The 12,025-nt window shown below is 42.6% G+C and overlaps 1 protein-coding gene across 1 annotated transcript in view; it reads left to right on the top strand.

Annotated features, from left to right (window-relative positions):
• The first annotated feature begins 11,848 nt into the window (after positions 1–11,848).
• SMYD3 (SET and MYND domain containing 3) overlaps positions 11,849–12,025 on the top strand; it is a 686,329-nt gene continuing 686,152 nt past the window's right edge. Inside the window, exon 1 of the mRNA XM_040636090.1 lies at positions 11,849–12,025. This exon is cut by the window's right edge and continues 75 nt beyond it. Coding sequence (XP_040492024.1) covers positions 11,940–12,025 — 86 coding nt within the window. The 5' untranslated portion in view covers positions 11,849–11,939.

The raw sequence follows: 12,025 nt of genomic DNA, 5'->3' as shown, positions 1-12,025 counted from the left end.
GAAAATTTCCCCTTCACCCACCAAGGAAAATCTGGAGAATGAAGTCAACATAGGCTTCCTGTCTCTCTCAAATAAATAAAATCTTAAGGAAAAAAAAGGATTGTATTTATTTGAGAGAGAGAGAGAGAGAGAGCACAGGTGGGGGTGGGTGATTTGCGGGAGAGGGAGAAGCAGACTCCCTGCTGAGCAGGGAGCCCCATGTGGGGCTCGATCCCAGCACCCTAGGATCATGACCTGAGCCAAAGGCACATGCTTAACTGACTGAGCCACCCAGGTGCCCCGAAGGAAGGGATTTTTTTTAAGTTCCATGCCCTATTACTCTATTATTTGACCAGTCTAAGGCTTCAAAGAGGAATCCTAGTTAACCTGAGGAGACACGTAATACACTTTAAAAAGTAATCCAGTAAGTCTTGGTTAAATGTTCATTTGGTTTATTACTAAAACTGCTGGGTAGTTCTGTATTAAACATTTATAGGTGCTACTTAATTTCCCTCTCGCTAATAAAACTGTGTTAAATTTTCAATTACGGTTTATGGGAAATTGAGGCACAACTTTCTGTGCTCTTTTTGGTTTTTATCTGCTTGTTAGAAGCGAGGATATGAAAGTAATAGAACCAGTAGGGCGAGAAAGCATTGCTTTTTGTGTATTTTAAAGTCCAATTTAGATTCCTGGTAAAAGCTGATTGTAATTTGGTAAGAATTTTCATTGGAAACATCAAATCTCCAAGACTTGCAAAAAGATGGTTTCAGGATCCTACCCATGATTTCCTTATTATTTATTTTATGAAAACTCGTACTCCTCTTAACATCTTCTCTCTTAACATGAACCTCTCTTAACATCTTCCGCTTCTCTATAAAATACATTTTTACTGTTTTCATACAAGAGGAACCACCAAAAGAATTTATTGAGTTGCAGGATAGGATGGAGGGCCCAGGGATTCTGAGCTTCAGTTCTAAAATAACATCTAAACCACAGCCATTCCGTCCCAGGCAACTTTAAAGAACAGTAAGAGTCAGCCACCTTTCCAGTTTCTGAGTGGTCTTTGTATAGGAAATCTGGAACCTGATGCTTCTGATTTATCACTTATGAGTTCTGGAAAGCAACAGCCCATTTTACAATAGTTAAATGAATCTCTTTTATTAAGAAAACTTAAACCCTTCTAGTACTGAATATGTGGTTCTCATTATAGGATGTTATACTGTATTACTTTGGAGTTGCTTATTTCCTTGGTATGGACAGATCCAAATTTTGTGGGGCTCAGGTTTATACAACTCTAGGGAACAAGCCTCTTTTAAAATTGTGGATACAAACACACACATATATCACAAAACTTAACATTTTAGCCATTTGAAGTGTATAATTCTGTGGCATTAAGTACATTCACATTGTTGTACAAAGACCACCATTACATATTTCCAGAACTTTTTCATTATCCCAGATAGAAACTCCATACTCATTGATCACTAGTGCCCCATTGCCCTCCCCCAGCTCCCGATGACCTCTCTCCTACATTTTGTCTCGATGGATCTGTCTATTCCAGGTACCTCCTGTAAGTGGAGCCATACAATATTTGTCGTTTTGAGTCTTCAGAGTTAGTCCACATTGCAATGTATTAGAATTTCATTCCTTTTTAAGGCTGAATAATATTCCATTGTATGTATACACCATATTTTGTTTATTCATCTGTTGATGGATACTTGGATTATTTCTACGCTTTGGCTACTGTGCATAATGCTGCTGTGAACACGAGCGTGCAGGTACCTCTTGTAGTCCCTGCTTTCAATTCTTTGGGTATTGGGGGACCTCTTTTAAGAAAAAGGATACGAAACAGTATGACTCTAAGTACAAAAGGGAGTATTTGGAATGAGAAAAGAAATCACAGCAAAGTACAATATTTTAAAAGCCAATAAATACCACAGACATCACAAAATCCAGGGGAAAAAATGAAGTGTGATAGGCCGTTGATCCTTTTTTCCCCTGTGTTTTTGGTTGCATACTCTTTGATCTTATAAAGAGTATATAAAGATTCTTATAAGAATTTTATATAATACCAGTTTCTATAGAGAGAATGAAAAAACAATTCATTCTTTCCTCTAACATGGTTAACTGAAATTTTTTATTACTATAAATAAAGTTTTTTTTCTTTCAGCTTCTCAACATTGGTGATTCCATGTCTCTAACTCCCTGTGCATCGTCTTGCCCTGGTGGCGTCTCTCATACAGGCAAGCCTTGGGGTTCCAATGCTTTGATCTCCCTCCACACTGTCCCAGGTCCAGTTCAGCAGAGTCCTTAACTACCTGCTCCTTCCCCACGCCCCAAACCCTGCCTCTGCCAAGTTGGTCCTAATCAGTGAGCAAAGTCTGGGTCATCGTGGTTCCCAAGCAGTGGCTCCTTTAGCTTTCTCCCTGGATCATCATGGAGGGCTGGTGGATATGGAGGTAGTGCTGGCCTTCACTCAAGACTGCCTCCTAGGATAAGACCATGGCTGCAGGCTAGGGCAGTGCTCCCTGGCTTCCCCGTACCTGAGGTCACTGCTTTTTTTTTTTTTTTTTTTTTTTTGTCCATTGAGAAAAACAGGGTGGGCCTTCAAATGGGGTGATTCAGGGAGGGACCCTCATTCTGAAGTTTCCTTAGCTTCTGTTCACTGGGCCAACAAGTGCCCTACTTTGTAATAAAAATGCTATGCATGGAGTGGGCTGCTTCCCAATTCTCGGCACCCTATTCAGATTTGGGGTCCAAGGGCCCTCAGTTCCAGGCTCAGTACCCAAAACCCAAATCAGGAAATCTCTATGTTTTTCTAATTTTATATTCTGTGCCTCAACATTAAGTTATCCTGGTTTCACATAGTATTGCAGTAACTTAAATCCTACATTCTTTCTATGCCTTGAACCTTCAGTTGAGGAGCTCATGCTTTTTCTTGCTGGTGTACTGCTCACGAGCACACAGCACCACACTCAAAAGATTCCGGAGAGAGGGGCGCCGGGGTGTCTCAGTCAGTTAAGTGTCCGTCTCTTGGTTTCAGCTCAGGTCATGATCTCAGGGTCCTGAGATCGAGCCACGTGAGCTCCCCGCTGGGTGTGGAGCCCACTTAAGAGTCTCTCCCTCTTCCTCTGCCCCTCCACCCCAAGCACTCTCGCTCCCTCAAAAAAAAAAAAAAAAAATTCCTGAGAGAAACAATCTAGGAGGATAAGGACTGAGACCCCATCATTCATTCATCTGTCAAGTCTTTGCATGCTAATTATGAGCAAAGCAACATTTAAAAGTGCAGGAAGGTAGGAGTTTGCATGCCCCATGTCTGTAGACACCTGCTGATGGAAATTCCTGATGCCCAATATCTGCTTCTGAGGTCAAAAGTCTTGGTCCTTTTGCCAAATATGGATCCAGAGACCTCTTGCCACAGCCTTTGGACATTGAGCTTTTCTGGCGGTGTAGATTACTTCTAGCATAAGCAGCTTAACTTTTCTTGGCTCCAGTGAAAGACTTTGATCCTTGGTCCAGGCATCTCTTGCCTGTCCTGGGTCCTGTTGTACAACCAACAATGACAATGAGCAGTGAACGAAGAAAAGAGAGATCTATATTAATCAAATGCCATGTATAAACTTCATCGGGAATCTGAATTAAATACATCAACTCTAAAACAAAACATTTATGAGAGTATTAGAAGAATTTTTAGGTGAGATGATGGTATTTTCCCATCGATATTTTATTATGGAAATTTTCAAACACAGTAAAATTCAAAGAATTTAGGGTGAGCACTAGGTTTACCACCACCTAGATTTGGTCTTTGACATTTCACTATACTAGCTTTATTACTCATCTGTTTATCCATCCCTTTATTCAACCATTAATCCATCTTATTTTGGGGGCATTTCAAAGTAGCTCCCAACAACCAGAACTGCCAGAGCTCCTCAAGGTCTCCAGGATGATGGGCAGGATGGGTGAGTCTGATGGGTGGAGCCTGGGTCTCCTACTGCACCCTAGCTGCAAAAGAGGCTGCAAACTGACAATATTGGTTCTGTTTCTTTAGCACAGACAAAATAAGGGTGGTTTAAGCAATTTCCATGTCTCTCTCATGGAATTGTCCAACCAGGTGAACAATTAAGGGTATAAGGGTCTTCCTTTCACATTCCCACATTTTCTGAGATATTGGGTTTTTTTTTTTTTTCATGGTGGGAGGGGGATATTCCTCCAAGATTTAGGATAGTTGGCTTTCTGTATCAGGGGAAGTAGGAACAAGACATCAGGGGAAATGGGTCGTGTCCGGGTAGCTGAAACCACATCCCGGAGCAGGAAAGACTCTCTTAAGTAGAGCATCTCTAAGTAGAGAATCCAGCATAATGTTTTCCCTGAGAACTATTGTCACACTCTTCAGTAATTCAGACTATTCTAGGGTAGAATTAGCCCCTGGTTCTCTGGACCTCCTTATGACATGTTACTTATTTAAGTAAACACTGTGAGTTCCTTCTAAGTCTCATACTTAATGCTAATGTATGAGATGATTATCTCAGCAGTGCTGGTAGTTAGGGTGCTGTATGCAGGCATCATTCTATACTCACAGACTGAAGAGTTTTAACTCAGAATAATTTGTCCTTTCATATTTGTATGGTGTTTTGAAGATTTCACAAAATACTTTCATAGGATTTATTCTCACCACTCTGAAACGTATTATCATCTTCATTATAAAGTTACTAAACAGGCTTGGAAAAATTACCTAATGTCACAGGGAAGAAGTGGGACTCAAATCTATATCTTTGAAATCCTCAACCACCCCTCTTTTCGCTACACCACAGCCATTTCTAGACTATTTCAGAAGTGTCAAAAGTCTGCCTCTCCAGGTTATGGGAATCAGACTATTCTTACAATCCCCAGTCACCCCACAGATAAGTCACTAACTGCAAGTGTAAAATGTACTTGCAATGAGCAGAAGGCTGACTGAAGACAAGCACAAGCTGACCCCCTGCAACCTCCCCCGCCCCCTCTGGGTGGGACACATGTGACATTTTCCCAGGAAGCTCCCAACGCTCTTCATGTTAATGCCTTGCTAGAGAGAAAAACAACCTTAACTTGACCATGGCAAGGCCTCAGGTATCTTGTAGGTCCTCTTTACCATATGAAAGTTCTTTTGAAAACCTCCCTCTTTCCTTACCTCCCCCAACGCCATAGTATATAATCAATTCTCCTCACAACCCTTGTGCAGCACTTTCTGCCCAGGGGTCCTGTCCCGGTGCTTTAATAAACCACTTTTTGGCACCAAGACGTCTCAAGAATTCTTTCTTGGCCATTGGCTTGGGATCTCATCCCACCCAACCTCACCTATATTCCAAAACTGCATTATTTGGCACCCATCAAGGGGCTTTGAGTCTTCTCATCTGGACTGTGAGCTTCGGTGCAAACTTGGTGAGTACTTTCTCCTCTTCTCCCTTTCAGGGGTTTTTTAAGGAGTACAGTCTTATTGGAACATTTTCATGTCAATTGCTCAGGCTGCAATCCTCTAGCCCGTGGCTACTCCATGGGGGGAGAAAGCCTGCTTTTTGGCTGGAAGTTAGTACCCTGGCCTGAATGGTAATAAGCCACAGAAAATTCATACCCTCTCTTTATTACTGTCCTTATACAAGGTTGTCTATCTTGGGCTCAGGACAGCCACCTAAGTGACTAGCATGGCTGCCAATCTTAAGACTCCTGTGTGAGATTTCCTCCTGATTGATCTAATGTGATCCCCTCCACATCCTGGTCTAGCTGCTTCTGGCCGTGGGACCTCCACTGGCAGCTGGTGGAAACCAGTACTGATGGATATAAAACCCAGCCAGGGGCTGTTTCCTAGGGAAGTTGGCTGTTAGGACTGCATGTGTTGGAATGTCGCTTAGATCATGATGGATTTCTATCTTTACTGTTTTCCGTCAATGTCCTCTACTAACTACTTAAATTACAAAACTGGGTAATTTCCCTTGTAAAACTTTTCTAATGTTTTCCATGGGTTAAAAATGGCAGGGCAATAATGCAACCTTCAGGGCCTAGGATGGCATGGCACGGTATTTTAGTCCATTCACAAGGCACCCATTAGCAGCCTAGGATGAGATGGGGAAGGGGAGGGATGCTGGCATCCCTCCGGGGCCGTTTACGGCAGGAATGCCTTCGTGTTAAGGCAGGATGGTGATCAATAGAGATTTTTGCTTGAGGGACACCTCCGGTCGCTTCTGACACACAAAACCTCTGACATATCCCGTGTGGGATGCTTCCTTCTCTACTTTTCCAGGAGCATGGCCTCAGTAGGCTTCTTCAAGCGCCATGGACTCTCCCTTGGGCTGCCTTTTTAACCCTCTGGAAACAATTCGGATTGCAAAATTTAAGAAAGGACTGATCTCCTGTAACACTGCGTGGCTGCAGTGGGATCTATCAGATCTCTTCTGCAGGAAGCAGGGCAAATAGACAGAGGTACCCTAGGTCCATCCAGACTTTCAGGGCTCTAAATCAGGACCCAGACCTAAGGGCCTCTTGCAGAACATGTTTGGCTAGTAAACTCGCTCCTGACATATTGGATAATTACCTAAGTAAATAGGCCTCCCCTGAGTAAACATAGGTTGCTGGAGGAAACATAGGCCATAGGCCATTCCAGACAAAGGGGACTCTTGACTTTCTTCTCTTTCACTGTTCTTCCTAGTCGATGTGGGGGCTTCTCCCTCACTCATTTCCCAGGTTAATGGCTATAATTGGAGCCAACTGTGGTTAGTCTACCTCGGGACAGGGACTTTAAGGAATATTCCCAAACAGCTGCTGAAACTCTGTTTTGGGAAAATGGCCTCTTCCTTCTCCGGCCCTACATGGACTGCCTCCTTGTCAGTGGGAAAACATGGTGCCTGCCCCTCAGTTGGAGCTTATGAGCTCTAGAACCGGGAACCCTTTCCCTGCCTTCTGGCAGCACTTTGCCTCTTCCGCCTTCCCTTCCCCACCTGTTTCTGCACCACCTTGGGTGGGGCTGTATAACTGGCTTCTATACCATCCTGGGTGCCTCAGATGCCTTCGCTCTTCCTTCCCTCTCTATCAAGCAGCGAAGATAAGCACCCCTGGACTTAACACCGCCCACTTCAAATTTCCTCACCAGTGTCTCAGGTAAAAATTGACAATCGGGAGCAAACTGACTTTTCAAAGAGAATCCAGGTGGAAATATTCAGTATTTAAACTAAGTTCATTGGTTTAAGATAGACATGTGTTTAAGGTTATCAGCATTAAATGTCTAACTTATTCTACCAAGATTTGCTGAAGGTCAAATAAGCTCGTGTTATCTCTGTTGCAATTTGTTAGCAAAAAGACGACTTAAAATGATGGTTAATCTTGTCTATCTCAAAGTTTTGCTTTGATGATAAATGGGATTGAATTTGTTGGAGATCTAGGTCTTTTCCAAATAAGATAAAGTACTAAAGCATTGAGTACTGGATGTAGGTTTGTGCTTTTGCATACTTATTGCACAAAACTAAGGTTACTCAGAGTCTGTTGGTAAACATGATTTGTTCTTAAATGATTCATAAATTTGCTGTCTAAAATGTTCTGGTGTAACAATTCACAATTGGTTACTACTTAGTTTTCACTGGAGACTAAGTTTTCTAAGAGTGAAAAATTCTGCTAAATGTTATTAAGACTGACGAAAATAAGAAAAGCAACTCTGTATGTAGAAAAGTAGGAGATATGTAAGATAGGAGATATACAAGGAATGGAAATACATTTTTGTTGAAGGCAAAACAAAGTAATTTTGCCCTAAATAAGATGGTTGTTTGGAGAGAAATGGTTTTGGGACAAAATCTGAATGCAAAAGAAAGTTGTAGAAGGTTTGTGAAGAGGTATCTTTGGAAAGGAATTTTAGATGTGGTCAGGACGAACGAAGATTGAAATGAATGGATTTTAAAAATACAGTAGTATATAAGATTGAAATTCTCTGTTCAAAAGAAAAAGTTTTCTTGAATCATTGGTCTACTCTTGATAAGAAAATGTAAACAAAGTTGTTTTTCTTTCTTTGGTCTGCCCAAAAAAACCCAGTTTCTGTGTTTTGTCTTTATCAGGTCTTTGATCCCTAATCCAATTTAGGCATTAAAACTCTAAAACTTTCTAAGGTTTTAACAAAGTTCCCAAGATTTAAATTGTAAATGAATTCTCTTTAACTCATTAGGCCTTTTTATTTGGTATGCATGTTACTCCAGAAGTACTGTTAAACAAATGAGAAGCCTAGGTTACATTTGGGTCGATGCTATAACTATTCTAGAGATGATATGCAGTTCCTGAACTTTTAATATATCCTGGCATAAGACCATCACTTCATATTTCGATTATTAAAAGTGTTATTTGTCACAGAAATAACCGCATTTCCTTGCCAGCCATATTGTAACCTCTCCTCAGATTTTTTTCTGATTGACTCAATATTCTGCTCAGATTTTTAACCATGTTCATTTTCGAGTCTTTTGTCATTTATAGTTATTGTTCTTATTCTCTTATAAAATGGTTCATCTTCAAGGTGATTCATAAAAGGGACTTTCAGGAAAAATACAGGTATTCGTTATCTTTAATATTAAAACGTAAATAGGTAAGAATTTCCAGAACTACCTAAAGCTGCATTCAAACTAAACAAGAACAGTAACATGGGCCTAAGTGAATTGGGAAAAATGATTATAGTTTTTTTGTGACTCTTGGTTGAAACAATACTCTTCCAGCAGTTCTCTAACTGCTCTTCCAGACCAAGAAAACTTTCTTTTAAGACACCACTGATATACAGAAATAATAAAACAAATTGAAGCATTTAACTTTTCTCTCTACCGAAACCCTCTGAAATTTAAAAGGTCTATCAGTAAGTATTCTTCCTGGCAATCAGTCATTTAGGTAAGTTCAGTAAGAATCTGTTCTCCTTGTAACAGGACACCATTGGAAACATTGGTTATTTTCCCAAGGCTTTGACTGGGATGTCGTATATGAGAGAGACATGCATAAATTCAGATATGACCAAACAGCTTTAAGGAACTAAGCTTGACTTTATGAAACCTGGAGCCATAAAGTCCCTGGGAAATGTTGGCCTGATACGTTGCTTACAGCGTTCCCAGCAGCCACACCAGGTGAGTAAAGAATGTCACTTCCCGGCAGGTGCAGGAACCTCAGGATATATTGGGGACCTCATGAAGAGGAATTCGCCCAAATCTATAGGTCTTGCAGACATGCCTGATGGCAAGCACTTGCCTTGGCTTCTGGCCTGAAGACGCTTCTAAGAGTTCAACTTAGAGATTCCTTATAAAATTTCCAGCAAAGCAGAGTCTAAAAGATCTAAATGATCAATCATTCTTGCTGAGCTTATGTAAATAATTTGGCCAAGTCTGTTAAAATTGGACTTGTTTAGCAAACATATTGGTCTTGATTTGGCTCTCTCTGGAAGTGAGTGTTATTTTAGAGACAGAAATTATGTTTCAATAACACATCTTTGCGGTTTTTAAATCCTAGTTTTGATTATCCTTAAATGTCTGCCTAAGCTGGACGACTTGAGGTAAACTTCAGAGAAATTGCCACAATAGCTCACATATAGACAATCTTCTTGCTTGTTATTCTGTGGTGATAATAACAGGACCCCACGGGCGTATGATTATTTAGGATTAATTTCCCAACAGCTATAACTCGATCAATACCTTGATCAATTGTGTGGCTGGGATGACAAAGTCGCTCCTTAAAAGCCACTGAGTGTACCCCACTCCATGGGGTTAAATATGGACTTGTGGACATAATGGATGGCCCCACTTTAAGATTGGATTGGATAATGTACTTGGGGATGCCCCTACCTATTATAAGTCTTCTCTCACTTGCCAGTGATTCCTTATAATTAGGATATTGTTAAGGCTGGACCTCAAAGAGGCCTTCTTGATGGTTTTATTCCTTAGTCATATTTGTCTCAGGAACTACCTCTCTTAATGTAAAGTTACAAGTAGAGGCTTTAGCCAAGCATACAGTGACCACCTTTAAGCATGACATGGCAGTCAATTATATGACTGGCTCCTAACTCTCTTCCTGTTAATGTCTTGCTAGAGGGAAAACCAACCTTACCTTGACAATGGCAAGGCCTCAGGTATCTTATAGGTCCTCTTTAGCATATGAAAGTTCTTTGAAAACCTCCCTCTTTCCTTATCTCCCCCAACCCCATAGTATATAATCAATTGCTCTTCACAACCCCAGTGCCGCACTTTCTGCCCGCTGGTTCTTTCCCCTTTCTTTCATAAAATCACTGTTTTGCACCAAAGACGTCTCAAGAATTTTCTTTTTTTTTAGATTTTATTTATTGATTCCTGAGAGAGAGAGAGAGAGAGAGAGAGAGAGGCAGAGGGTAGAAGCAGGCTCCCTGCAGAGTAGGGAGCCCGATGCAGTACTTGATCCCAGGACTCTGGGATCGTGACCTGAGCCGAAGGCAGACGCTTAACCCGACTGAGCCACTCAGGTGCCCTCAAGAATTTTCTTGATCATTGGCTCTGGCTCTCACCCCACTCAAGCTCACCTATATTCCAAAACCACATCAGTTGGGTCATCTGCTTGGTGAATTATTGCTATCTTGGGGAATCTAGATAAAGGAAGCTTCCAAAGGAATTTTTCTATGTTAAAGTAGACTTACAGGATCCTGGGGGTTGGGCTAAGATTGCCTTTTGCCCTTAGCAAAGTATTAACATGAAGGCAGCTGAGCTCCTAGAAGAATGTCACCGGGCTGTTTCAAGGACTTGTCAATGCACTGGAGGTTGTAAGGAAATGGGGTAATTTTTCTTCTGACTTTGTTTCCCACATCAATATGATATTGTAGTTTTTTTTTTTTTTTAAAGATTTATTTGTTTATTTATTGAGGGGAGACAAAAGGAAAAGGGAGAGAAGCAGATTCCCTGCTGAGTGGGGAGCCAGTAGTGGGGCTCAGTCTCATGACCCCGAGAGCAGAGTCTGAACTCAAACCAAGAGTCTGAAGCTCAAGCCACTGCGCCACCCAGGTGCCTCTGAAATTGTAGTTCTACAGTTATCGTTTTTAATGTGAGGAAATGCATGTGATGTAGTTTTGGAATGTTGTTGAGGTCTGGAGCCCAAGGCCCAGAAAGAATTTTTGAGATAACTTCAGTGCAAAAAAGGTGATTTTATGAAAGCACGGGGATGGGACCCGTGGGAAGAAAAAGCTGCTGCACTGGGGTTGTGAGGAATGGCTGATTATATACTTGGGATTTGGGGGAGGTAAGGAAAAAGGGAGGCACCCAAAAGGACTTTCACAAGCTGAAGAAGACCCTCAGGACCCTGGAGGCCTTGCTATTGTCAAATAAAGGTCGTTTTCCCCTCTAGGGAGGCATTAACGGGAAGACAGTTGGGAGCTTCCTGGAGGAATGTCACAACACACTTCCCACCCAGGAGTTGGGGGGGGGGAGGGCGGTGTTGCTGGGTCCTACTGCTCCCTCAGCACAGGTGACAGTATTTAATTATGGAATGAGTTATGAGATTTCATGATGTCTGCAGCTCATTTTTAAGTGATTCAACAGCACCACAACGTACTTTCAAGGGGTTCAGCAACAAGACCTACCTACCCGGGGAGAGAAAATGAGCAGAAATGGCGAAATGCTAGGAACTGTCTCATCTCGGAGTAGGGTATACAGGTATTCACCGTGCTGTTCTCTCACCTCTCCGTCTGCATACAAATGATCACAACTGAACGCTAGCGCAGTGCGTGTAACACCTCCAGTCCTCGCGCGGAGGCCCGGCAGCGGCGCTGGCCAGCCCTGGGTCAGGAGGCACGGCCCGCCTCGCCACCGGACCCCGTCTGGGCATGCTCAGAGGCCCCGCGCGCCCGCCCCGCCCCTTGGGCGTACGCGTGCGCACAAGGCGCAGGCGCGCGGCTCCCGGCGGCACGCGAGGCTCCGGCTGCGGGACGCGGCGGACCGCTGAGGTGCGGACCAGAGGTGATGGAGCCGCTGAAAGTGGAAAAGTTCAGTACGGCCAACAGGGGAAACGGGCTGCGCGCCTTGGCGCAGCTGCGCCCCGGAGAGCT

Source organism: Ursus maritimus, unplaced genomic scaffold (assembly GCF_017311325.1).
Source record: "Ursus maritimus isolate PB19 unplaced genomic scaffold, ASM1731132v1 scaffold_2, whole genome shotgun sequence".
Classification (NCBI taxonomy): domain Eukaryota; kingdom Metazoa; phylum Chordata; class Mammalia; order Carnivora; family Ursidae; genus Ursus; species Ursus maritimus.
This window is presented reverse-complemented; position numbering and strand designations above follow the sequence as displayed.